The sequence below is a fragment of the Glycine max genome, chromosome 18, assembly GCF_000004515.6.
Source record: "Glycine max cultivar Williams 82 chromosome 18, Glycine_max_v4.0, whole genome shotgun sequence".
Classification (NCBI taxonomy): domain Eukaryota; kingdom Viridiplantae; phylum Streptophyta; class Magnoliopsida; order Fabales; family Fabaceae; genus Glycine; species Glycine max.
The window spans coordinates 22,486,533-22,514,366 of NC_038254.2; the positions used below are offsets into that span (position 1 = coordinate 22,486,533).

The 27,834-nt window shown below is 33.5% G+C and overlaps 2 protein-coding genes across 4 annotated transcripts; both read right to left on the minus strand.

Annotated features, from left to right (window-relative positions):
• Nucleotides 1-575: 575 nt before the first annotated feature.
• On the minus strand, nucleotides 576-3,080 carry LOC113000135 (uncharacterized). The gene is made up of 2 exons (XM_026126700.2): nucleotides 1,152-3,080; nucleotides 576-1,076 (listed from the first exon to the last, which is right to left on the minus strand). Exons 1-2 carry the CDS (start codon nucleotides 2,172-2,174, stop codon nucleotides 1,017-1,019), a joined length of 1,083 nt encoding a protein of 360 aa, XP_025982485.1. The 5' UTR covers nucleotides 2,175-3,080; the 3' UTR covers nucleotides 576-1,016.
• A 5,926-nt stretch (nucleotides 3,081-9,006) lies between these two features.
• Nucleotides 9,007-14,706, minus strand: LOC102664939 (uncharacterized). 3 transcript variants are annotated; one of them, XR_001386278.3, is made up of 9 exons: nucleotides 14,267-14,706; nucleotides 14,026-14,090; nucleotides 13,558-13,647; nucleotides 13,080-13,336; nucleotides 11,748-11,862; nucleotides 11,520-11,606; nucleotides 10,133-10,319; nucleotides 9,919-10,033; nucleotides 9,007-9,693 (listed from the first exon to the last, which is right to left on the minus strand). XR_001386278.3 is itself a non-coding variant. In XM_014771087.3 (7 exons), exons 1-7 carry the CDS (start codon nucleotides 14,387-14,389, stop codon nucleotides 10,311-10,313), a joined length of 735 nt encoding a protein of 244 aa, XP_014626573.1. In that variant the 5' UTR covers nucleotides 14,390-14,703; the 3' UTR covers nucleotides 9,007-10,310. The 3 variants fall into 3 exon arrangements, 1 of the variants encoding a protein (XP_014626573.1); XR_001386275.3 differs by having other exon boundaries at nucleotides 14,026-14,079; nucleotides 14,267-14,703; XM_014771087.3 differs by having other exon boundaries at nucleotides 9,007-10,319; nucleotides 14,026-14,079; nucleotides 14,267-14,703.
• Nucleotides 14,707-27,834: the final 13,128 nt, after the last annotated feature.

Below are 27,834 nucleotides of genomic sequence, written 5' to 3' on the forward strand. Positions count from 1 at the left end.
TCATCCAAAAATTGCTGTCGGTTAGCTTAAAGGTATTGTGTATGCTGGTTTTTAACGTTTGAAAATCACACCCGTTAGGTACTCGAATGGGAACTAGAGTGGAAGCTTGAAAGGAAACACCACTGTCGTTGTGAACAATGGATCCATTTGGAAAAATAAAACCTAATGTGGAGTTCACAACTGTCTGACTGCTTGTCTCTCCCAAGAATGCCATAGTTTTTTGTAAGAGTTGGGTTACGACTGAAACTTGTGGTTTTTTACAGTGTTAGGTTGTGTCATATATATAGATGAGTTTTAATATCAGTGCTGCATTTTTTAAAGATTAAAAATATGCATGCACATGCTTTCTGTATGTGTTGTCAACTACACCAATGACATGACATGTTTTAGCTTGCATCAGATCTGCATGTGTAGTCACGTTGTGCAAGGTCCTTTCACGCGCTTTATGTTAATGCAGACAACAATTTATCATACACATTTTTTCATAATGTGTTGTCAACTCAGACAACGATATATCATACATGTTTTTTTAGAATTAAGTAATAATTTTGTTGTGGACGTAACAAATATACAAAGACACATAAATGTGAATATCCAATTCAAAACGATCAGTCATTATAAATTACATGTTCAATCATCATTTATGTCAACATAGTCTCTCTTGAACATCACGAAGCTCTTGTAATGTTGCATTCTGCTAATATATGGATTTGGCCACGACTTCGCCTGCGGATGACAATTGCTAGACCATAACAATGCTACAGGCGATAAGGGACAATGTTCTTTTAAATAAAACTGTTGTACATGCGAAAAAAGTGTTAACTCAATCCTATAAAACTCATTGCATAAATATAAAAAAAAAACACTTCATATGTACAGTGTAACTCAACAAAATGATTGTCATACACATGACCGATACATATTATACGATGCAATGAAGAATTTTCCAGCGGTTGACTTCTAAGAGGAAAGAATGACATGTTTTGTTGTTTAGACAAGGATACAACGATTACGTTTTACCTTGATGCAATGACATGTCCCATGTCCGTTATATCCATCCACTTATCCATTGTCACCTGAATGAAACAAATATACACATCAAACTTAATTTCAAAGTAAAGTATTAAAAATCAAAAACATAAATTACATACCTTGGTTAACCCATCAACAAGTAGTGACATCCTTAATTCCTCAAATCTCTCCGTGCCACCAAAGTGCTTGATATAGTCTTCTGAGAAATTGGCAAGTTCTTTAAGCAAATGGTTGCGGACCACCGACCTAGAGTCTTCACCCATACCTAATAAACCGGCAACCGACCGATATTCATAGTTACCATCAGCTTTGACATCAACAATCTTATCAATGAAGTCATGCATAAATGGCTGAAACTGGTCCAACATGGGCATCATCATTCTTCGATTCGGTTGCTCAGAGGATGATGCAGTACGCCTCACCGACGAATTGCTATTTTGCATAGATTCAAAGGCATCTACATACTCCAAGTAAGATGGATCGCGCTTTGTTGACCTTGGGTTCCTACTCGTAGCTTTCTTCGGTGCCCCTTTTGTGTTAACCTTTTCTAGAGGAGGACACATCGAATTCTGATCAGGGTATGCAATTTCCCAAAGTTTAGTCTTCAGAGTAAACTTGCCACAAACATCAAGTTCTTCAAATCTTTTGGATATTGTTTCCATTACTTCCTTGATGCTCACCTCGGGCTCAAATAACCCTTGGTCTGAAAAACTTTGTCTCCTCCAGAACATATGGATTGAATCCAGTGGGATGCAACCACTAACATATTTGGATAGCTCATAAGCACAAGGAAGACCAAACGTGGTTCTCACCATGCAACCACAACTTAAGGGATTCTTGCCAGCATAGTCAACACGCTCTAATTCAGCAACAATCTGATTTAAAACATACCTTGAAACCATTCCAAGAAGCCTCCTGTATAAGGTTTTTTTGAACGCATGTCCAACGACATGCGTACTTGTTTCAAATGATGCTTTAATCTTCGTGTGCTGCAACGTAATCATGTTATTCATGGCATCCCACACACTGCATAAGTCTCCAAGGCTATTTTGTAATAGTCTTTTTAAAGACGAGTGAGCAAATTCAACCTTACATTTCAAATACGCAAATAAAAATAAACATATAAAATAATAAAATTCCATCAATTCATCAACGTTAATAGAAATAGTTGAACAGTTTCATACATGTTTGTTGTTGTGTTTCCTAAGTGCATCACCTTATTAGTCCAGGCGGAAACAAATTTTTCCTTGTGTGGTATTATCCATGTTTCCTTGACATAGTCAGCAAACATTGGCCAAGGTGCGCAAGCCATTTCAAACTTCTTCAAGCATTCATCAAACTGTTGTTCTGAAGGACAATCAGTCAGACATCCCCAGCAATCCATGACATAATCCCAAGCATTTTTTTGCACAATTAGTGCTTTACATTTGGTCTTCACATTCTTGTTTATGTGAAAGCTGCACAACAAATTTGTACAGTCAGGGAATACAGCCTTCATTGCATTCATCAATGCTTGGTATCTGTCAGTGACAATAACTCCAGGGAGGGTATCACGTTTTTAAAAAAAGGCCTCGAAAGCGTTGTAAAGCCCAAACCAAATTATTAACGCGTTCACCCTCCACATATGCAAAACTGGCAAAGAATGTCATCCCAGTCGGTGTCACCCCAACAAAATCGAGCAGTGGGAGTCTGTACCGGTTTGTTTTGTAGATGCTGTCTATCAAAAACACCAAATTACATGCGTTGACTAACTTCACTGCATCAAGGTGACATCAAAAGATATCACGAACCACGTCTTCATCCTTTATTCTGTGCCAATGAATATACTGATCACGTTCAAGAAGCTTTATCATATGTTGCATTTCAAGATCACTTCCTCTTATGGAAGAATGGAATGCACTTCTTGCATTGTATATCTGTTTAATGGTCGTAAAACTATTGGCATTGTGTTCCTTCAGAGTTAGCAGAATGTTTCTTGGCTTCACCATGGACTTCGTCATATCGGCAATAAGTGTTTTTTCAGCTTTAGTCAATCGCCCCGCATATAGATGTCCAACTAATGACTTAACCAATTCATGATTATGCACTCCACAAATCAACTTCACCATCCAGCCTTCTCCTCCAACCACTGGCTTGCAACGAAGCTTGAAGGGACACCCACATTTCCTAGTCCCAGTGTCTCTTCTGATAAATTCTTTTTTCGTACACCTATACTCACCACTCCTTTCACAGCCAATTAACACAAACATAGTCCTTCCTCTACTACCTATGTTTGTATTTGACCTTAAAATCACCGCCACAAATCCGTTTTCATGAGCAACGGATCGAGCCCACCGCAAAACATCCTCTCAACACTCAAACACCTACAAAGCAATCCACATAATTTAAGTTTTCTACTAGTATTCATTTTATTAAATCTGTGACAAACAATAACATTATAACCTGAGAAGTATTGAACGCATCCGAACAATCAACATGTTGTTCAATCACACCACTTGCATCTTCATTTTCATAATCCATATCCGCTTGTTTAGACATTATTTCATACATCCACTCATCTTCATCCATCTAACCAACCCAAACAAAAAATGACCATACAAACAAATTAATAATTTAAAAAAATGGAAACTAAATTCAAAAAACATCAAATTTTAAAAATAGTTACTCTTACGGATCAACTTGATTCGTAAGTAATCCATGCGTTTGCAACACAGCCACCACCTTCTGCGTACCTCGTTTGCCACCACCGACCACTACAACGCACCTTCACCTTCATTGCACCTAACCGTTCACAACGAACCAACGAACCGAAGAAAATGTCGCACGAAAACCACAAAAACACAGAAAAACAACGAACAAAAATGGTCGTTGTGTGAAGCGCAGGAAAAAAAGGCTTTTATAATGAAAAAAATGCCAGGGGCATTTTTGCCATTTATAAATTTTGCTGGGTGCACCAGCAAAAATGTTGGGTGCACCTAACAGCACTCGGAGCAATTGTACCCTCCGGATCATCAGGCCCATGGCCGTTAGAGCACTTGGCAATTGAGGTAATGGCCTTAGGCCCCTAATTTTTTAGGGCCTCAATTTTTATACTTTTTAAATAAATTATTTATTATTAATTTAAATTATTAGGTGATAAATTTTATCATGATATGATATAATTTACTACTATTAGTACGATTACAAATCTTAATATATAAATATGTATTATTGTAAATCATTTAAGTGTCATTTTATTATTTATTTAAAGAAATTAAAAAAATTATTCTATAACTGTTTTGGATCCTATCTATCTCTTCCGTAAATTTTTTTATTGAAATTAATTTAAAAAATATTATATTACTCGTAATTTATTTTTTTATTTTTTAAAAAGATATTGCAAGATGTGCATACAAAAACAATTACACTGTACTGAAAATTACATTATATCAAAAAATTATTTTTATTTTTCAAATTCATGAATTTTTTAAAAGTATTATTGGTAATACTTGCAACTATTATTGTAGCTAGAAATATTTTTTTTAAAGTGAAATTATCAAATCTTATATATGATTAACTATGTAAAAGAATAAACTGAATGAATTTGTAATATAGTATATTAAGATTGAAAGATTATAAATATTTAATCATTAAATTCTTATAAATAAGATTGTAGTTGACATAATAATAAAATTAAAAAACAATAAATTATTATAAATTAATATTTAAATATTCAGAAAAAAGATTTAAATGCAAATTTTTGCCTAAAGCCTCATCACTTCTAGACACTGCCTTAATTGGGCCATGTGCCGACCAAGTGATTACAACCGTTGAGTGTACCTCTAGGTTGACCATTGATCAAACATTGCATCCTTTGATCATTTTCTAGCCTCTTCACCCCACTGAGCTTGAGATTGAGGGATTGCGTATTCTTTGGATCATCTTCTAACCAATCACCACTCTAGACATGGCTCAGTGATCGACTAATCCGATCCTTGGTTATGCGAGGAAAATGTGTCCTTTTACCTAATGTGTACATTTTCCATGTAAACACTTAGGCCATTCCTTCAAAGATCACAAAACATCATCGAATTGTAAAGCACCCCAAGAATCCAAATTTCCAAAGAATAACAAAATTTGGTGGTTTTCAATTGATACTTTTTATAATTTACAAAAGGTCTTTTGGTATTAAAATACATAAAATTTTGATAGATTATCTTGGTGCTTATTGGTTTAATTTATTTGATTGGGTTTGGTTTTTTTTTTATGTTATTAGTGTTTCATTCATGTTTGTTAGATATGTGAAGAAAAGCTAGTTGGGAGGACATGAAACTATAATCAATTAGTTATTAAAAGATTGAAAAAATTGTATTGTTTTTACTTTTCTTTATCCAAACCTTATCACTCACCCTCTTTAATTCTTAATTAATATAAGGCAATTAAAACATAATTATACATACCAAAAAAAGTAGGTAAATTAGTTAGTTTTATTGGTTTTTTTTAAAAAATATTGCTAATGTACCAATTTTATCCCTATTAATAATCATTAATTGTGTAGGGGTGATGTGAAAACATTAAACTCTAAGAGCATTAAGCACCACTATCAATAAATCATGTGAAAACATTTAATAAGGGTAAAATTATGTCTTGTAAAAGTTCCTTCTAAATTATGTCTTGTATTAAGGACCAGTTGGAGTATTTGGTATCTTTTTCATTATTTGTTATCTTTTACATTGGCTCTTGTAATTCTGATTTTTTTAAAAAAATTCAAGCCTTTTCAAATTTTATAAATCCACAAAGTTCTTTTAAATATATAAATTTTTATGATATAATTTCATTAAAATCCAAACTACTCCATAGAGTCTTTTCAAATCTTAAAGTTCTTTCAAATTTTATAAATCCATCAAGTTATTTCAAATCTAATAAATTCTTCTGATATAAAGCTACTAAAATTCAAATTATAAAATCTTTATTGTAAAAGCTTTTTAAAAAAAATCTTATAAGTTAGTACATACCTAAATAGTTCTTTAAAATGACTATTTTATGCTTAAATAATCTTTAGAAATTTCAACTCAATAACCCCTAAAGTCATGATATTCAATTAAAACTATCAATTATTTTAAAAGAGAATGTCAACATTTGTGATATTCAATTGAGACTTTTCACAACTAATAAAAAGGTATTCTTCTATTAAAAAATATATAAATTTTGATTAATTATTTTCTAGAGTGAATTTTGTGTCAATTCTTTAGTACGATGTATAAATTCTAGACTCATCCAACAATTTCACCAAAACTTTCCTCATTTCTGTTGAAACATACTTAATATGAAGTTTTGATGATGTCACAAGATAAGCGTTTCTCAAGTTTAATCCAAGTTAAGAACTCAGAAATTCAAGATAAATGAAGAAGTTAGTCCTTAAGAGTCTTAGAAAGCATTCTCTAATTGATGATGCAAAGGTTTGGCCAAAGGAAGGTTTTTGAAATTTTAAAATATGGTATTTACTCTCTGGTAATCAAATTACCAGAGGATGTAATCGATTACCAGTGGCCAAAGTAGTTTCTGAAATGTTCTTAAAATTTTTGAATTTGATTTTAAAAGCATGTAATCAATTACAGCTTGTAATCGATTTTAAAAGCATGTAATCGATTACCAGAAGTTTTGAACGTTTTATAACTGTCTCTAGAAGTTTGAATTTAAATTTCAAAGCCTGTAATCGATTACAGCTTGTGTGTAATCGATTACCAGACATTAAAATTCAAATTTCAAATATCAAGAGTCACAACTCTTCAAAAAATAACTCTTTCAGAAAATAACTTCCAAGAGTCACAACTCTTCAAAAAATAACTCTCAAGAGTCATATTTGTTCAAGAGATTTTTGAATGACCATCGAAGGCCTATAAATAAGTGACTTGGGACACAAAATTAAAAAGAGAGTTTTTCTGAACCGAAATATATTTTCCTCTCAAAAAGATTCCTTAGTCAAACACTTGTATATTCAATAAGGAATCTTGATTGATTTTCAATTGTAATATCATTCTCTTAAAGAAAGAAACTTCTTCTTCTTCCTATTCGAAGAGATTGATTAAGGGACCGAAGGTCTCTTAAGTTGTAAGGATTTCTAAACACATGGGAAGGGTTGTCCCTATGTGATTCAGACTTTGTAAAAGACATTTTACAAGAGAGTGAAAATCTCAAGCGGGTTGCTTAGGGATTGGACGTAAGCACAGGGCGTGACCGAACCAGTATAAAAACTGAGTTTGCATTCTCTCTTCCCTTAAACTTCTTTTATTTATTGCTATTTATCTTTTTCTTTAAAGAAGTTTATTTTGAATTGTCTTTTGAGTAATTCATATTAATGGGGCATTGTTAATCCAAGGAGAGAGTGAAATTTTTAATTGGGGAATAGTTTTTTTTTTATCTTATTTCAACCCCCCTTCTTAAGATAACTGAGACCGTTTGTCTAACAGTTTTTCATCACACGTATTGCCACAGTAGTTAGTCATTTCTTCCTATGCTACATGCCTTCTATGCAATCAAGTAAGATACCTTTCTACTTTGCCTTTAATCAACTTTGTTTGTGCGAAGTGATGGTGTGCATCACTAAAAAGACAATGTAAAAAACACATGAAAATATTTGGACATTTATCCATTTTGTGATCAATTAAAATGCATAAAGACTATTTTTTTTACATAAGCGACTTAACAACCCAAACTAAAAGCCTCTAAAGAAAGCAACAATGAAAGCATTCGTAAGCAAAGAAAGTTGAATGCATACTGGAGGAACATCAAAAACTTGGACTCCATGATCCACACTTAAACTCTTTTTTCGCAAGAGAATCTGCGACCTGATTAAATTCTCTCAGCACATGATCACAAGCCCAAAGATCAATTCCCTCTGCCATGTCTACAACCTCATTGGATAAATGTTGCCACTTGTGGAAGCAAATCCTGGCCACAATGATACTTTGCACTCATCACTTGGACCCATAACTTGCCTTTTTCAATACACAACTTCCAACAATTCTTCATTAAGATAAGGAATTCAGATTCCTAGCACCCCGAATTCCCAAACCCGCTTCCACTTTTGGCATACACATAACTAGACAAGTTACTACATGCACCTTTGGGGTTTGATCAGTATCACCCCATAAGAATCCATGACATTTCTTGTCCAAGTCATCACACAAACTGCGAAGGAGGAGATATGCAATACCAAACCAAATCAATGGAGGACTGTGGGAGACCAAGATCTAAAAGAGTATTCTAAACAAATTCCCAGTTAAGTCTATTGTATGCTTTCTTGAGATCTATTTTAAGAACCATCTAGCATGTCTTCCCTTTCCTGCATCTCATGCAGTGTATGACCTCCTGATCGATGATGATATTATTGTTGGCTTGCCTTTGTGGAACAAACCTACATTGATTTGGTCCCCCAGCTCATCCATAGAAGATTTTAAATGATGCACAAGAATCTTTGTATGAACTTTATAAGAAACATTACAAAGACCTATCGGGCGCATATACTTTAGGGAAACCATATTGTCTACCTTTAGAAAAGTACTCTTAGAAAATAGTTATTCTACGTCGGTTAAAAGACAATTTCTATGACAGTTATTAACTGTCGTCGTAAGACATTGTAGAAAGTCTTTACTTTCCATGAAGGTTCCATAAAAACCATCTTAGAAAAAGATACCCTTCTAAGATGATTTTTAGCTATGACAGTTCTCTTTTTCAGAGAACCGTCTTAGAATGTATTTTTTTTAAAAAAAAATAAATATATTTGAGGATTCTAAGATGATTTTTTTATATACATTCTAAGACGGTTTTTCAAAGAACCGTCTTAGAATGTGTTTTTTTTAAAAAAAAAATTAAAAATTTCATATACATTTCTTGCCATCAATCTCAGATTTGTATTCCTAGCCACATGTTATTATATTTTGAAATAATACTAATAATAGAACTAATAATAATTATTATTATTAAGACAAATTGTTAAGACAAAAGAACATTGGTATAACTCTTAAAATGAGAATGTGATTTTATCAGATGTTGAATTTCCTAGACTCTCTCTATAATAAATATCAAATGTTACATTAAGAGTTTATGACGAACCAAACAGAGAAATTAACGAATTCATTAGCTTAAAAGTAGTAAAAGAACATGCTATAAACTATAAACACTTATCAAATGAACCTCACAACTATTCCTTTAATATGGCCTTAATGAGATCTCACCATCCTTTACCTATTAACCAAAGTTAGTCAAGTGTCAAAATCACCTTGTAACCTTTGGGTGCAGATGTCGTTATAGTGATCAACTCTCGGGACTCCAACTCCAAGCATTTCAAGAGTGGAATGTATCTTCCACTCAAATCCCATACATTATACATAGCAATTAAAACAAGAGCATACCCAAATGAGTCATGAGTGATTCTTCAAAACAATCATAATAGTTGTAGAATTAACAGACGTTTAGGCAGCAGTTCATCTTCCCATCAAATCATTACTAAGTATTGACCAAATAATTTTTGGATAGATGCTCAAGCATTAAGAAGTAAAACTCTAAAGATTCATACCTTTTCCCATGACATCAATTTGCAAAGAGTCAAGTGTAATTATGCCATCAACCAATGGAAGTAGCTCAAACTTAATGGTGGTTGTGGATTGAGATGGAATACATCTGATGCGGCCAATACATGGTTTCAAATTAATCAGTGTTAGTTTTAACAAAGTCATAGAAATAACAAAGTCAAAGTTAGATCTTCAGAGTTAAAACCTAATAAATAAGAAACAATTAAACTGATCAAATTGTAATTTAAGTAGGAAAAATATTGAAAACAAACTAAATATGAGCTCCAATGCAAGACCCTAGCTCAACATAGTCAATAGTAAAACATATATTGACCTGCATAGGAAGTTGAGAATTTCTTTCCAACTCTCGTGACATCTCAGATGCAACAGAGATTATAATATCCCTCGATGAACATGGTCACCAACTGGTTGCTTGCTTAAAGAATAATCTTGATGTTGTATTAAGAATAAAAACAAGGAGAAAACAACTAATTAACACCTTAGATTAAGATAATATACTAACAAACCAAGGAGACAAAAAAACTTACCTGTATAATTGCATATTGATCGTCAATTGAAGCAATCTTTGTTCTGTCGGGACTCTTAGAGGAAATACTTGATTTTGCTGAGTTTGGAGATTGCACCTTTGAAAACTAAGAGCTTTCATCCGGAGCCTTTAAATTCTTTGACATAGAAGTTGCAGGTTTAAGGATAAAAGAATGTTCTTCACCTCTCCTATAATTAGAAACTTCTAGTTAGACGTGATGATGATTAGAGCTAATTACATGAATGATATACCGAATTCTGAATTTCACCAACTAGTATTGAATATTTTCTGTCATTCTTTAACAATTAATCAGATTGATTTAAACTCAAAAAAGATACAAACTCATACACTCCACAAGAAAGGATGAAGCACGGGACTGGCAGGATTCAATCCCTTCCCTTACATAACCAAAAGTTAAAAATACATTTCCCCCAAATCTGCAAGGGCAGGGGAAGTTTATTCTATTGCTAAACATTAAAATATTTCACAGTATTATCTTTGTCGTAACCTTTACTTTCTAACATGCCATTCCTATGTTCTCCAACAATTCACCATTCAGTTGGTCAATAAGAAAACTAAGTAAATTCAATTACAATAGTGTAATACACATTAGTCTAAATTTAATAAATACAGATATATCACAGGACTGTTATTAAGTTGTCACTTGTTTGTGATGCACCAACAATTTCCCCCCTCCTGTGCAGGGTTGGGTTGGGTCAGCACAAGCATACATAATTGAATAGCTAGGGGCACATGCAACATGGTATTTTATAGGATTATTAAAATCTTTTAAATAAAATTCAAAGGTAACAATGAAATATTACATTTCTACTCTTCCAAAACAAGATTCTCCCATTCCTAAACCTACAATTATATCCTATATAACAATTAAAAAGTAAATAACTATAAATTATTATTAATATATTCTGATTAATTATTATTTTTAATTCACGTTAATCATCTTAGCTTATATTTTTATTTAATATTTTTATGACACTGCCTTTTTATTACATTAACTATTTTATCTGATAATTTCCTCCCAACTTACATGGCGTAAGGCTGGGGATAGAGGTGTTTAAAACTAAACCAATCCATTTTGAATTTTCAAACAGGTAAAAATTTAAAATTGATACAGTTGCAAAATAAAAAGTAACCACATTTTATGGAAAATTAGTTTTCAGTTCCTAAAGTAAAAAATTAATAAAACTAAACCACACATTATTTTCATAAATTAAAAGATTTTAAGCTATGGGATATTCAACCAGTTACATTATTTTCGGGTATATTTGTCAGCAAAGACACTTTTTGGATGGTGTTTGAAAGCCCCAATCAGGTTTGATAAACATTATTCTGAAGAAGAAAACTTAAATATATTGTATGTTACTTACTCCTTCCCTTGCAAGCAGGTCCAGAGATGGGGGATCAATTCCTTTTTGGTTGATGACAACAAAATTGCTATCATTACCGGAACAAACCTGCAAACACACAAGTATGATGAAGGTATTTAGTCAAGAGCAGTGAAATAAAATTGTTCTTATTATGTCAGCATAACACAGACCGAATTTTAGACCAGCCAAAAGTAAAAATCAATACATAAAAGAGAAAATATTTCCTACCTTATTCTTCAGTTCAATGATTCTTGTGACTTTTTCATCAACCTGCCGTCTTTCAGCTGCAACCATAGCTTCTCTCTGTTCCGCACTTGAGTAGAAAAATCCTGAGTTTACTTCACTGAGGAGAAAATATTGACTTCATTAGTCTCACGTACTACAGCAGCGAAACTATCCAAGGACTTGGAAGATTATGGTATCCTTCTTATGCCAATGGGCTCATCAAGGTTGATCTTATTTGCGCTCTTACTATTTTTTTAATTAATCTGCAATTAACTAATTAATATAGATGGGAAATTAAAATTATTATAAACATACTCCACTACTAGAAAAAGGTTGTGTTTTGCCTAGTTTTTCTAAGCTATGCCAAACACAATTTCCATGAAACCCTAAAACTTAAAAGTAGCTTTATTTTTTATGAAGCAAGTCACAAAAAAGAGCCTTCTACAAAAGGCTAATTGGAGGAACTTCTTTTAAGGAAAAGAGAAAAAAAAACAAAACAAAGAAACTGAGCCAAACATTGCTAGTCTCTCCTACAAAATGAACAACTCAGCACTCATCTAAAATTATAAAAATTTCTGCAGCAGCCATAAATTTTCAAGGCTCCAGCTACTCATAGGGAAATTACACCAACTACAACTTGTAGGCAATGACAATTCATGAAGTAAACTTCTGCAGATTCCACCTCAGTGTATCTTCATTAGCTTGGACTTACAATATAGCCCCAACATTTTAAATAGTTAAAGATTTGTGCATACATGTAATTATTTAATGTTAAGCCTCAACTAACAGGCACCACAACAACTTAGCAAGAGAGTATAATAATGCGTTTAAGACTTGCACAAGATGGAACAAAATTAGAAGAAACTAATAAGAGACAGTAAGACATCTATCCCTAGCCCTCATAACAACTATTAGCTGCACTAAAAAAGAAATCTTTGGCCATTGCATTTTTGTTTTTATTATTTTGCGAAAAATAATCAACTTTTTTTTTCACCTAAAACTCTTCCAAGGAGCTTTTGGTTATAAGCTTTTTGAAGTACAAAATAATCTAATTCAAACACATACTACAATCAAATGATGACATTCCATACCTTGAAGACCTTGCAGAATTGTCTTGAATTCTATTACACAGTAAAACTAGGATTGGCTCAATAAATTATACACATGTAACAATACTGCATCCCCTGTTCCATACATAGTTACTGAAAAATTAAAACCATACTACCGAGTAGTTCTAAAAGATGCAATTAATGAGATAACACGATATACATGGTCCAAGGGTGCTCCCAATTACACAAATTAATATAACATGCTAGAATTCGCACTCGAGCCTACCTTTGTTCTTCTATGTCTTCAGTGACTACTATGCAGCAGAGGAAAAAGGAGAAAAAGACCTGACAAAGTATATGTGACTGGACCATGGTTCTAAATTGCAGCCGAAATATTGCTGTTGAGTGTTGTCCGCAACCGCAATAGTCCGCAATTGCAGTGTGAATTTCAATCACATGAAATTCCGCAACGCATCTGCTGCCACCTAGCCACAATAGAACCGTATTGGAGCAACAACGGAACCTTAGCACCATTCTATTCCACTTTTTTGTCAAAAAAAAAAAAAGATAAAGATTTAGATTTCAATCTTCTATTCTATCTTACGATGCCCAAGACCGCTACTGCAATTTAGAACGATGGACTGGACTCATCTCTAAACCAATTGATTTTCAGAGTTAAAATAATATTTTGGGCAAATTCAAAGTGTTTATATGTTGAACACATGATATAAAACTTGATAGGACAAGGTCATATCAATTCTCACCTGAAAAAGAGCAAGAGCATTGCACACTCGAGTTAATTGTGCTGGAGTAAGATTTCGAGGTGAAATAACAGGGAATATTGAAACTATTTCCTGGAAGAAGAAAAAAATCCTAGTGAGTGGTGGGAACAAAGGTCAAAGAAGCACCTCTTCATTGAGAAAAAAAAATTAGGAGCATGTTTAATTCTCTCTTTTTATAATAAGAAATTACACTACTCAACAATGATTTTATCATCTAAAATCTACTAAGTTTTGAAAATTGTTTCTAAAACAAACCAAAATGCATCAAAGGACAACCAAATTTTCAAGACTATACATAAAACTCCAGGATTTGAAACAAACAAGGTATTCAAGAAACAAAATATTAGTCAGTATTTATGGGGATATTCATTCATAAAAAATATAAAAGACAAGAAAGAATAAATAAAGCAAAAGAAAGCCAAGAGTGACAAAAGGAATATGTAATAATACCTGTAAAAGTGCTGCCATGGTACCAAAAGAATTCCACAATAATGGAGCAAGATCCTGAAATAACTCTTCTAAAATATATAGAATATTAACCGTGTGAGCCTTGAAACGACGACGCATGAATACATGCATGAGATATAGCATATGGAATAATGCGGCATTTTTAGTGGGGTGTTATACAATACTTAGTTGGACTATTAAAATGACGCACGAGAGTGGAAAAACGATGAAAGGTAAGTACTACCTTAGAGAGTTCATGGAGAGCGTTTTCTCGGAGATCGGGGTTGCTGAGTTTGAGAATGAGGTGTTCCACAAACACCATCCCGTTACGATCCTTGCCGGTGGCAGAAGGAGCTCCAAACAACATGTCGCTTGTCGGGTCTTTTTCTCCTTTGTTGGTGGCTATTTTCCCTCTCCGACCACCACTAACGAGAAATCCAAGAGTCTAAGAATTGTTGCGCAAAGAGGGTTATCTGAAATTGAAAAGGGGTAATGGGTTGTGCAAGTGTAGGGTTTCACTTTCAGCATTGTAGTATGTGTGGTGGCCGTTACCAATAGAAGCACAGAACACTTTGAGGAGGCAATGGATGGGACCGAGGAATGTTGGCCATTGGTGAGGCATTTGAGAAAGGGAAGTCAAGGAGTGTGAGGAGGCATTTTAGGGTTTCCAACAGGTACGCTTATGTGTTTATTTAATTAAAAATAATGGAAAATATTTTAAGATGATTTTTACTGTCTTCAAATGATAGTCTTTTAAGACGGTTTTGTAAAATCGTCTTAGAATGACAATCTTCAAAGATTGAGAAAATCCATATTTACAAAATTGCTATTGCCTTATATATTAAGACGGTTCTTAAGGAACCATTGTCGTTTCGTTGTTGTAGAAAATACCTTTTTCAGTAGCGAATCCTCCCAGGATGATCCTCAAAATCATGAATCAACTTACAAAGGGAAGGCTTAACCATATTACTTGGTGTTTGATAAAATATAGCTTCAAATCCATCTAGCCTCAAGGGCTTAAAGCCCCCCATCCAACAAATGACTTCAAAGATCTCTCCATTTTCAATAGGGGCACCAATTCTTAGCATATCCTGGTTGTCCAACATAGGAAAACAGTCGTAAGCTCAAAAGGACAAATATCATCAGGATTGTGAAACAATATCTTATAGAAATCTATCACCATTGTCTCTAACTGGCCCTTATCTGAAATCCAATTGCATTGACTAACCTGAAGCATCTCCACCTTGTTCCTACGTCCGCCAATGATGGTTGTCCCATGGAAATACCTTATATTCTTATCACCTAGGTATAACCACTTACATCTAGATTTTTGGGACTATAGTAGCCCCTCCCTCACAAGAATTTGTCCAAGCTCAGACCATAACTCCTTCTGAAGTTCCTCTAAGTAGGAATTAGGTCCTTCTTGGAGTTTCTTCACAATTCCATTTAACCTTCTTCGAAGATCCTTCTTCTTATGAAAAATATCGTCAAAGACATTTGTGTTCTAGTCTTTCAAGGAGTTTTTCAAATGATACACCTGCTGATTCAACCCTTCACAAGAATTTCATTCTTTTTAGACTAACTCCCCAAAATTATCATGAGTTAACCACACTGATTCAAAGCAATAAGGTTGACCATTACCAACTTTATGGTTGATCTTCAAACGTAGAAGTAAAGGGAAATGGTCAAACTTTAAAGGATGCAAAGTAGAGGTTAGCTTCATTAAATTTAATATGCTAATTCAATGTTGCTAGCCCTCAATCCAATCGCTTTAAAACCTGCCCTCTCATCCATATAAAAGGAGCTCCATTATACGCAAATCCACGAGATAGGTTTCCTGCACAAATTTTTGAAAAGCATTATCACCTCTTGATGAAACCCTAAGAGATCCTTTTTTCCTCTCACAGTCCTTTAGAGCAATGTTAAAATCACCCATTAAACACTGTGTTTCTTGAACATTCTACGTAATGCTCAAAAGGTTCCTCCAAAGCTCAATACGATGTTGACTATGTGGGCTGACATACACAAAATTTAGTAACCTAGACTCAATTCCTCTACAAACTCTAAAGTGAATAAATTGGTTAGACTCCTCAAGCACAGTTAAAACCCATAAAAAGCTATCCCACAAGCACTAGATTCTTCTAGCATGCCCTTGCACTTCAACAGAATGGGATTTATCAAGTACCAACCTCCTCTTGATCCTTGAAGCCTGAACACCCCTATTGTATGTCTCCATCAAACATAAAATACCATCACTATGTTCTTTAACAAGGTCATTAACAAGACCTACGACTCCCTTACCACCAACCCCTTAATATTTCCAACTTAGAATATTCATTAAGAACTGTTGAGGGGGTTGGGAACTAACTCCTTGGGATCAAGGGATGTATAGGCCTCAACCATGCAAAATCATAGACCTAGACAAGAGGAGAGATAACCCACTCTTCAAGAAACCATGCTTTAGTATATAATCTAGAATGATCAAAGACTGAAGTAGGTGGCGTCCCAATTGGTTAGTATACAATCTCTCTTGTCAAAAAGGCAATCAAGCATCCTTCCTTCATAGGCAGAACCTAATCCTAAGGAGGAAGTGAATGTTTTAAGTACCAGGAGTGGACAACCTATGACAAAGCTAAAAAAGAAGGAGAAAGCCACTCCACCACAAGGAAAAAGAGGCTCTTAGTGAAGAGACCTAAGAGGCAAACAAGGAGGGTGAGAAGAAGGTACTAACACCTTCTCAGGTAAGTGTTCCTTTTCCTCAAAGATTGAAAGACAAGAGTGAGGATGGACAGTTTGCTAATTTGTTGAGATGCTTAAAAGGGTGCATATTAATATCCCTTTCGTTGAAGCAAATGATTAAATGATAAAGTACACTAAATATTTAAAAGAAATTCTTTCAAATAAAAGAAAGTTGGCGGATTTTGCTACAATTGGTCTCAATGAAGAAGGCTCTGCTATAGTTTTAAGGAAGTTAACATCTAAGCTTAGTGATCCAGGGAGTTTTTCAGTCCCTTGTTCTATGGCAACTTCCAAATTGATAGAGCTTTATGTGATCTGGGTACTAGCATTAATCCAATGCATTAATTTGTCTATAAGAAGTTGGGGTTACAAAAACCCCAATCCACTAACATTTCTCATTTTCTGGTAGACAAGACTCTTATCTGAGAGGAATAATGGAAAATATGTTGGTTAAAGTTAGAAAATTCATTTTTCCAACCTATTTTGTGATTCTAGACATGGAGGAGGATGAAAAAAGTCCCAATTATTTTTAGATGACCCTTCCTCTACATAGGAAGGGTTTTGATTGATCGCCAATAAGGGAAAATAATTTGAAGGTTTGGTGATGAGGAGGAAGTTTTTAAAGTGTTTGATCCAACAATTAGTTCCTCCTCCTCTAAATGTGATTTTGTGTAAGCCACCAACAAGATGAAAACTATAGTGGCTAAGCCTCACCCAAGTGTGGGGAAGGGAGATCCTCCAAGGAAGAAAATCATTCGAAAAGACCCTAGATGGAGTAAGAAAAGGGAGATAACATCACCATTAAAGCTCTTGGCTATGGAGTGGATGATTATACTAGAAGACCAATGCAAAAAGAAAAATCACCCTGTTCGAGGGTGGTTATTTTCTTCCATTTTTCATCCGTCAGGCTCGAGATGTTAAACAAGTGCTTCTTAGGAGGCAACCTTATTTATGTTACGATGTTTCCTTATCCTAGTCTTTTATTTTCTGTTTTGTTTTAGTACATTATCAATTTTCAGTACATTTATCCTTTTCATGCATTTTTCATTTTTTTAGATGCATTGAGGACACTACACTATATAAGTGTGGAGAGGGGTATCATTGCTCCCCCAACTTTGAACTCTGTGTGATATATGTGAATTCTTGCATTATTCTAGTTCCACCACTATGTAAAAAAATCTTGCTCTTGTGTTTAGAATTTTTTGTTTTCAGTTATTTCCTTGATAAAAATAAAATAAATTTGTGTGAGTATTGGGGTAATTGGAGTTTTCTTCAGGGAACATTAGCATGAATGATTGTGAACTATTATTAGAGCTACCTTCAGAAATATGAGTATTTAGCTTTGATTCTTTTAGTGTGGGTGAAGTGATCCTTTCATTACCATTGTTCTATTCTCTATTTTGACATACATATCCTTGAATAAATTCTAAAATTTTTGAAAAGATGAGACTTTTTTATGATTAGTTTTTCCCCTAGTTGACCACATTAAGCTTGAATGTTTATTTCTTTTTGGTCCTTGAACTATATTGTGTGAATTATTAATGCGAGGAAAAAAGGGGGAACTAATACACATTGTGTAATACCCCATTTTTTGTAAAATAAATTAAAAAGGATTTTTTATTTAAAAATAAATAGAGTTTTAGAAAAATGATGAGTTTTTTATAATTAAATAAATAAGGAGAAGTAGATTTATTAATTAAAATAATGGTTTGAAAGAAAATAAAAAAGATATTTTATTTATTCATTTTATAGGAAATAAAATAGATTTCATGTTTATAAAATAAAAAAATAGAGTAAATAATAGGGCGAGAGTACCCTAACTATAAATAGAGACACGAGTTAGGTTAGTTTTCAGACTGATGATACATCCCTATGTGACACCCTCTATCCTCACAAATATAAATAAGTAATAAAAGGAAATAAAATCATACAAAATTCATTTAAAAGTTTTTAAACACATAATAATAAAAGGAAAGAAAATCATGCGGAATTAATTAATTATTTTTAAAACACATTTAATTTAAATTAATTCAAAAGAGTAAAAGATTCACATCCACTTAGTGAAATCATAGTAGAAATTGTTCGAATAAAAGATAAAGTTATCCCAGCTCAAAATAAGGTCGTCCAATTTGAATAAATATAAAAAAAACTAAAACAGAAAACATAACACAATTATATCATTCACGAAATTATAACATATGAAGTAAAATTCTATGTCCCGATGTCACATTTATCAGAGCATATTCCTATCACAGCCTAAGTCTCTCTATCTCCAGCATGGAACTCATCATATGCTAGTTCACATGAAACAAAATGGCAATCAGCCCAAACACAAACACACACTAGGAGTGAGTTATCATATTTCTAAATAAAATACAGATAAATAAAAGCATAATTAAAAATACATTATACAACTATTTATAACATAACTCAACTTAATTCAATTCATGTTATTTCAACACTTTATCATTTAAATTTCATATTTCAATCACCCATCACATTATCCATGAATCACCCACTCAATCAAGGCATAACAACACTCGCTGATTTCATAATAAACAATTCACATGTGTTATGCAACAATTATACTAAGACTCAAGTCTGTATGCAATGTGGTACCATATTAGTGAAAAACCATACTAGGACACTTAGGAGTACATAACAAAACACACCACACAATGGGTATGTCAGGTCATTCTCACTAAGTAAAATCATAAGGTGACCAGTCAGGATTACTCTGTTTTGCGAAAATGCTCCAACCATATGGGGTCAACACAGGCTTAAAAGAGCACTCAAACCGAGTGTCTTTACCCCCAAGGCCTAGACTTTAAAGAATCCGTTTGGGTCTCACCTTTCTGATTCAGGTCCAACCCCTAAAACAATTTTTGCACGCAGACATTGTTCATGAATTATACAATACCCACGACCTTACACTTATATTTCAAACACATTTAACATGTTGCACTATAGTTTAACCCTTTAGGATGCTAACTAGGAATCCTATATTTTTCCTTTAACACTACGCATAAAAAAATTTCTCAAGGTAAACATTGGTCGGGTTATTGTATAACTCATAACTCACAACACAAGTAATATCACTTCAAGTATTAATCATACACTTATTCACAACCATATCTCATATCTACAATTTAATATCTCACGATTTAACTAATTACAAGATATACTTAACAATTAGATAAAAAATGTATAATAATAATAACATAACACATCTAACTTCGAGGCTTATAAATATATTTACATGTAACAAATATATATAACACACCACCATACAATTACATGCAATAATAAGTATATATATATATATATATATATGTATATGTATATTATATTATATTATATATCACTAGATAAATATTATGTGCATATCGATGCATAAAGAAAACATTAATTAAATTTATAAGAAAACAGATGTATTATAAATATTAATATGCATATATAAGTAATTAACGTACTAAAAATATTAACATAAATACATTAAAATCTTATTAAGTATATGTATATAAATGTATTAACATAACGTTAAAATACTAACATAATTATATTAATTATATATATAAATTATATTAATGTAAACAAAATTAATATATACATATTAACGTAAACCTACATTATCATAAAATATTAAAATATTAACATAAATGTACATTAATATAAATATATTAAAATATTAACGTAAAGTTGTTTCCTTCTCAACTATAATTCAACTTGGTGGACACACCTAATAATCACCTGCTATAAGTCCGGCAAGATAAATGTTTTTTCCCGTGTCCATGCAGTTGCCAAGTGTACAATTCATAAAACTTACAATTACTTTTACTATAATGTAACCATATTAAAATGTTAACGTACATTAATATATTAAATATATTATTGTAATATTCAAATTTACTAACATAATTACATTAAACATACATATAAATTATATTAACATAAACATAATTAATTTATATATATTAACGACAACGTACATTAACATGATATATTAAAATATTAACATAAATATCCATTAATATAAATATATTAAAATATTAACGTAACGTACATAATATATATTAATATAAAATAATAACTATCAAACATATCATTAAATAAATATAATATTTTTATAATGAATCAAAAATTTATATACTTATATTAATTTGCATGGAAAACATGTATACCTATATTCTAAATATATTTCAAGGAAGTCACACATTAAGGAAATGCCTAATTACAATGTGAATAAACCTTCAATCAATTTCTTCAAATGATTTTAGTCAATTCAATTATCCAATAACCTCTGCACATATGAATTTCATGGTGAGAAGTCACATACGTGGAAGAAAATATAAAGTTTGTGAAATAAAAGTGTCAATATATGTAGTGTATATACTGGGGCATCAAAAATTTAAAAAAAGAAAAAAAAAAGAATCAACAAGATTGAAAGGTCAATATATTTTGTATAAACAAAATCACTACCACACAATTTTTATGCTCATTATAAAGAATCCTAATGCCCACGGTATATACTTAACACAAGAACACATCAATTTTACAACAAATTCGCATCAGAACACCAATTGGTCCATCAAACACACTCAATCCGCGATTAAAATAAAACAAAACATAATTGAACTTCATAAAACATCCCAAAATAACCCAAAAATTGATCCTCTAAGAATCCCTACACATGTTCATTCTAACCCTGAAGCATGAGTAACTCATCCCTTACCTCGATGTAGTCTCTCAAGCATTCCCGTTAGCAATGGTGGCGTTTCTGGTGCTCTCTAGAGCTCCTCCTACGGCTGCTCTGTTAGGGTTCTTGTGCATCAGAGAAAAAGAAAGAAATAGAATGTGTGTTTTGTAAAAGCTGCTCTAGGTTAAAAGTTAATTTATACAGTAAGGGAACTTATGACCTAAATAATTTTATTTATTTATTTATTTATTAAAATGGAAAACTCAAAAGGCACGTCTTTTACGCCCTACACTTTTTGTTGCTCTCAAATTCGTTTTTCTTTCTCCCCCTCCCAAAACCCTTTCTTTTTCCCGCATAAACTTAAAACTGTTTCCATAAAACAATGATCCTAGACTCGTTAATCGTTGGATTATCATGAAACTGTAACACAAGATTCGGAACTTATTTTCACACACACCCACCATTGGGATTTTAGAGATCAAGTCTTTGGTGGAAGAAATGTCTCTCTCACTGAGCTTTCTTTTTTTCCATAGACACTCAAAACCTGTCCCAGTAAAACTATGATCCGGTATTTATCCACCATTGGATCGTCGTGAACTTTGGACACCACTTTTGGAACCTAATTTTGCACAGTCTCACCGTTGGGATTTGTGAAATAATGGTTATAAAGAGAAAAATTGGTCTCGCATGTTGACAATAAAATGGAGGCTACAATATCTTCTCCTTGTCTCTAACGCTTGAAAACCCTGACAGAACAAATAGAGGAAAAGCTTGAGGAGTCTTAGAAAACTACTAGAGATGCCGCTATCACTACCGGAATACACATGTTAGCCCGCTTACAGGTAAGGGATGAGTTTATCGCAATTGGGGTCAAAATGAACACGTGTAGGGATCCTTAGAGGATTAAATTCAGTTTATTTTGACGAACCAATTGATGTTCTGATGCGAATTGGTTGATAAACTTGAGTGCTCTTGGTGTTTTCATGTTTTTGACGTATGATTTTGATTCATTGATTTTAATATGATTGTGTGGAATTGTTTGAGGGGTTTTACTCCCCAAGTTATGAGAAGAATTTTGTATAAATTGTTATATTGAGATTATGAAATGATGATTCAAATTGTGAGTAAGCAACAAATTGAACATGTGATGAGTGGTGAGATACATGTGTATTGAGATATTATATGTATTGAGTTGTGAGCTATGAACTGTGCAATCACACAATTGTAAGACCCTTTAAGGGTGACGAGTTTTTGCACAATAAGTATTGTGATGAGATCCACTGTGGGAACCCGACGAGTTGAATCACTTTGATGGGTGGCGAGTTAAAATGATTTTGAAAACAATTGAGTAGTTATGTGTATTGCATAGTTTGTAGGTAAAATGTATATGATTCATGAGGTGTGATAACATGTTACTTTAGGATTATACCATTGTGATTGAGACCGAGTGTATGTGATAAATTGAGTATTTATTGACTTGTAATATATATGTGCATTGAGATGTTGTGTGCATTGAGATGTTGTGTGTATTGAGTTGTGAGCTATGAATCATACAATCACACAACTATAAGACCCTTTAAGGGCGACGAGTTAATGAATGATGAGTATTGTGATGGGAACCACTGTGGGGATCCGAAGTGTTTAATCACAAGCGCGACGAGATGAAATTATTTTGAGAACAATTGAGGAGTCGTGTGTTTTGTACAGTCCATAGATAGAGTCTGCGTGTTAAAATATTTTATGGATTGGACCTGAATTAGGAGAGAGAGGCCCTGATGGACTCTTCGGAGTGTAGGTCTTGGGGGTAAATACACTCGGTTTGAATGTTCCTTGAAATCTATGTTGATCTCATATGGTTGGAGCATTCTCACAAAATAGAGTGACCTTGACTGGTCTCCCTATGATTTTACCTAGTGAGAGTGACCTGACTTACTAGTGTGTGGTTTGTCTTGTCATGTATTCCTAGGCGCCCGACAAGGTTTTTCACGACATGATACCACATTGCATATAGGATTGAGTCTTAGTATATCTGTTGCATAACGCTTGTCTATTGATTGATATTGATTGATTGGTTGAGTGATATTTTGTTTGACCCTTGAGTATGTGAATGATGTGAAAATAAATGAGGTGTGTTGTGTTGAGGTGTGGTGTTACACGATAGGTGGTGGAATGACATGAACTGTGTTTAAGTAAGTTGTATTTCATTTACATGATATGTATATCTATGTTGTCATGTTTCTCTCTATTAGTTAGGAATGTGATAACTCACTCCATGTGTGCTATTTGTGTTTGGATCCTGTGATGATCTCAAACTTTGTGTTCATGGGAGTAGATTATTAGGTGGATGGCTATGGAGAACCTCATGCTAGAGTGCGCTGGAACACAATGCTCTGATAGGATGTGACATTGGGCATAGATTTCTATATTAATTGCATGAAGTCTTGGACAACCTTGTTTTGAGTTGAGATGAATTTATTATTTATTTGGACACATTCTATTATGATGTTAGAAAAGTGAATGTGAGCCTTTTACCCTTTTGAAATAATTTTATTTAAATGTGTTTTAAAACTTGTAATTAATTCCGCATTCCTATTTCTTTTATTATTAGTACAAATATGTGTGGGGTAGAGGGTGTCACACATTGCAGGTTGTGCTAGTAAATAAATCCAAAGTCCTTCTCTCATGTGAAATTAAAGACAAAAAGGGGTTGATGAAAAAGAGAAGAAAAGAGAAAACAAAAAAAAATGAGAAAAGAAAGAAAGAAAAGATATATATATATATATATATATATATATATATATATATATATATATATATATATATATATATATATATATATATAAATTATTGTACTCCAAAGCAAATAAAAAGAAAGAAGGAAAAATGGATCAAAACTTAAATGAAAAAGAAAGATGTAAAAATAGGTAAAAGTTCCCCAACTTCTTATAGATATAGTAAGGCATCGGATTAATGCTATCACCCAAATCACATAAAGCTCTATGAATTTGTAAGTTGCCAATAGTACAAGGGACTGAAAAACTTCCTGGATCACTAAACTTAGGTGGCAACTTCCTTAAAACTACAACAAAGCATACTTCGTTGAGACAAATTGTAGCAAAGTCCACCAACTGTCTTTTATTTGAAAGAATTTCTTTTAAATATTTGGCATACTTTGGCATTTGAGCAATTGCCTCAACAAAAGGGATATTAATATGCACCATTTTAAGCATCTAAACAAATCTAGCAAATTGTCCATCCTCACTCTTGTATTTCAGTCTTTGAGGGAAGGGAACACTTACCTGAGGAGGTGCTAGTACCTCCTTCTCACCTTCCTTTGCCTTTTGGCTCTCTTCAGTAAGAGCCTCTTTTTCTTGTGGTGGAGTAGCTTTCTTCTTCTTCTTTAGCTTTGTCATAGGTTGTCCACTCTTGATACTCACAACATTCACTTCCTCCTTAGGATTGGTTCAGTCTGTGATGGAAGGTTGCCTGACTGCCTTTGTGACAAGAGAAATTGTATACTAGTTAACTGGAACTCCACATGCTTCAGTCTTAGATCATTCTGACAATATATTGAAGCATGATTTCTTGAAGAGTGGGTTGTCTCTTCTCTTGTTTAGGCCATTAGTTTTGTTTGGTTTAAGGCCTATACATCCCTTGATTTTGCCTGAAGCTTTGTCATTGATAGAAATTGTTGGGTTATTGATTATAAGCATTGTTTCCTCCCCCAATAAAGTTGATCTCATCCATGGCTGCAACTAGCTTGTTGTCAATAGTGCATTCTCTTGGCCCACGCACAATCCCACATTTATCACAGGTTGGGAATGAAGGTGTAGTGATGGGGACTTGAGCTTGAGCTTTCATGAGTGTCTTAATCTTCAATGTTAGAGGATGCATCTACATTCCCAATTAAGTTTGGGAATCATCTTGCTCCACCTGGTTGACATGTCTCTTCATAATCCTCTTATCCTATTGTATGAGGACACTTCACCATAGGATATATGGACCAATCTCTATTGAGTAATGCCATGGTGTGGATAGCTTATGATCATTTCTTGCAACTTTTCCTAGGCTTCAGGTAGACTCTCTTGCTGCCTCTGCATAAAGTTTCCAATGTTCATGTTGTACTGATCCATCTTCATAGGAGAGAAATGCCTCCTTAAGAAGGCACTTGTGCACTAGTTCCATGTAGAAATGTTGTTCTTAGGTAGTCAGAACAACCAGTCCCATGGCTTACCATTGAGAGAGAAAGGAAAAGCATAGAGTCTGATGTACTCTACTGGTACACAGTTCTATCTCACCATGTTGGTCAACTTGATGAACTTCCTCAGGTGCTGCATACGATCTTCATGGGTAGCACCATTGAACATGTTGTTCTTTAGCATTTGTGGGAACCTATGCATGAAGTCAAATATGACTCCCTAGGGTAGATTGGGAAGCTAGATGGTATTGGCCTACCCTAAGGTATGAGTGAGATCCATAAGGGTCTGAGTTGGATCAACTGCAATTGCTCTTTCTCTCTTTACATGGATCTTTGCAAGAAGTTTCTGGATTAGCTTATCAATATCAAGTTCATATTGCAGTAGTCAATTTTGAGAGATGGTTTGCATGCACTGCGTAAAATATGTTAACTCGCATAAGGTCAAGTATATCATATGCAATAGTAACAATGGACTCAAAAGTACGGATATCGAACCCAAAGGATTAGTTGTATTCCCAATTAGTCAAGTTTATTAAACTAATAGTAGAGATGATTAAAAAAAGGATTTAAATATTTTTTGTGGCTTTTTGTTTTTATAAGAAAGCAATTAAATGAATATAAAGAGAGGTTTTGAGTTATGATAAAAGCGGCCAGGGGTTATGACTTATTAGTACCAATTTCCCCCAATCCTAGTCCTAATAGAAATCCTTCCCAGTTAATTATCGATTCCCAAAATCAACTAAAGCCTATGATCAAGTTTAGAAGATGCTCTTTACTCTAAATCAATATCCCAATGATCATGGATCTATCGATTTAAGTCAAAGGATAAAATGAATTCTAGGGATGATTAATTAAATATTAACTTATCTATTGGAGATTATCCAAATAGTTTGATCATGCAATTTGGTGCAAAATATTCTATACCTAGATCTACCAATTACATGCAGATGATCACTACTATGAAATTGATTATTAGAATGATCATTTCAAAATAGGCATTAAAATAAGAAAGATAATTGATTAACATAAAACAATGAGGAGTTCCATTAACAACAAGGAGGGGAGTATATTTAGTCAGTTACATCATAACCCTCGAACTAGAGGGACTAGTCACTCATGATTAGAGCAAAACCAACAATCATATAAAAAGTAAACATAGGCATACCAAGATGATCACAATTTTTTTTAGAGGTGTTGTCCACACTTTAGCTCTAAAAAACTGTCAAGGTTCTCTCAAATTCACAAAAAGATAAGAATAAAACTAAAGATTTTCTTTTCTTTAAAGAGAAATGCCTCATTACTTATTTATAATATTTTGTGGAGATTCTCCTTCTATATTTCCTTAATTAAAGAATATTATCAATTAGGATTTAAATATGACAAGTGATCCTTACAATCTTTAAGTGACAAGTGATGCAGGCAGACCATGGACATACAAAATTACCGCACACATACAAAATTATTGTGGTCGCACAAAAGTTACCATGACTGGGGTCTTCTGATTATCTCCAAAAATTCATTTTTCACACGAAACCTCTTAATCACCCGTCTTTTACAAACTTACACTCACTATAAGAAAAATGACACTTTCCGACGGAATTTTTCCCGCGAAATCATTTCTGTCGGAAAAGTATTAGTTTCTGACTGAATTTTTTGATGGATAATATTCCATCAGAAATGTTTACACTACCTGTCATACCCTAATTTCGTTCGGGGACCATCCGTTGTTGGGATGCGACCCTCGTTTGACCACTTCGAGGTATTTGGCACCCATCGTTAGGCAATTTGTGAAGTTCTGAGACATGCTGGAAGCCAAAAGAAAAGCGTCGTAGCACAATCCGTGAAGTTCCGTGACATGCTAGAAACTGAAAGGAAGTGTTAGTGCGCAATCCGCAAAGTTCCGTAACATCCCGGAATCCCGAAAGGGGGATGATTACGTGATTCATAAGGTTTCGTAACATTACGGAAAGAAAACAAGCATCGTTACAAAATTCGTAAAGTTTCGTAACGTTACGGAAAAAGAATCACCAAAAAAAGGCAGGGGGTGTATTTAGTAAAAATGGGGTTCAAATAGCAACCAGGCCCACTTAGGCCTTCCAGGATGTTCCTCCAGAAGGAGTGAAGGAGAAAAATGTTTAGCCCTCCTGGTATCTGAGATTCACTTAAAATTAGTGAGAAA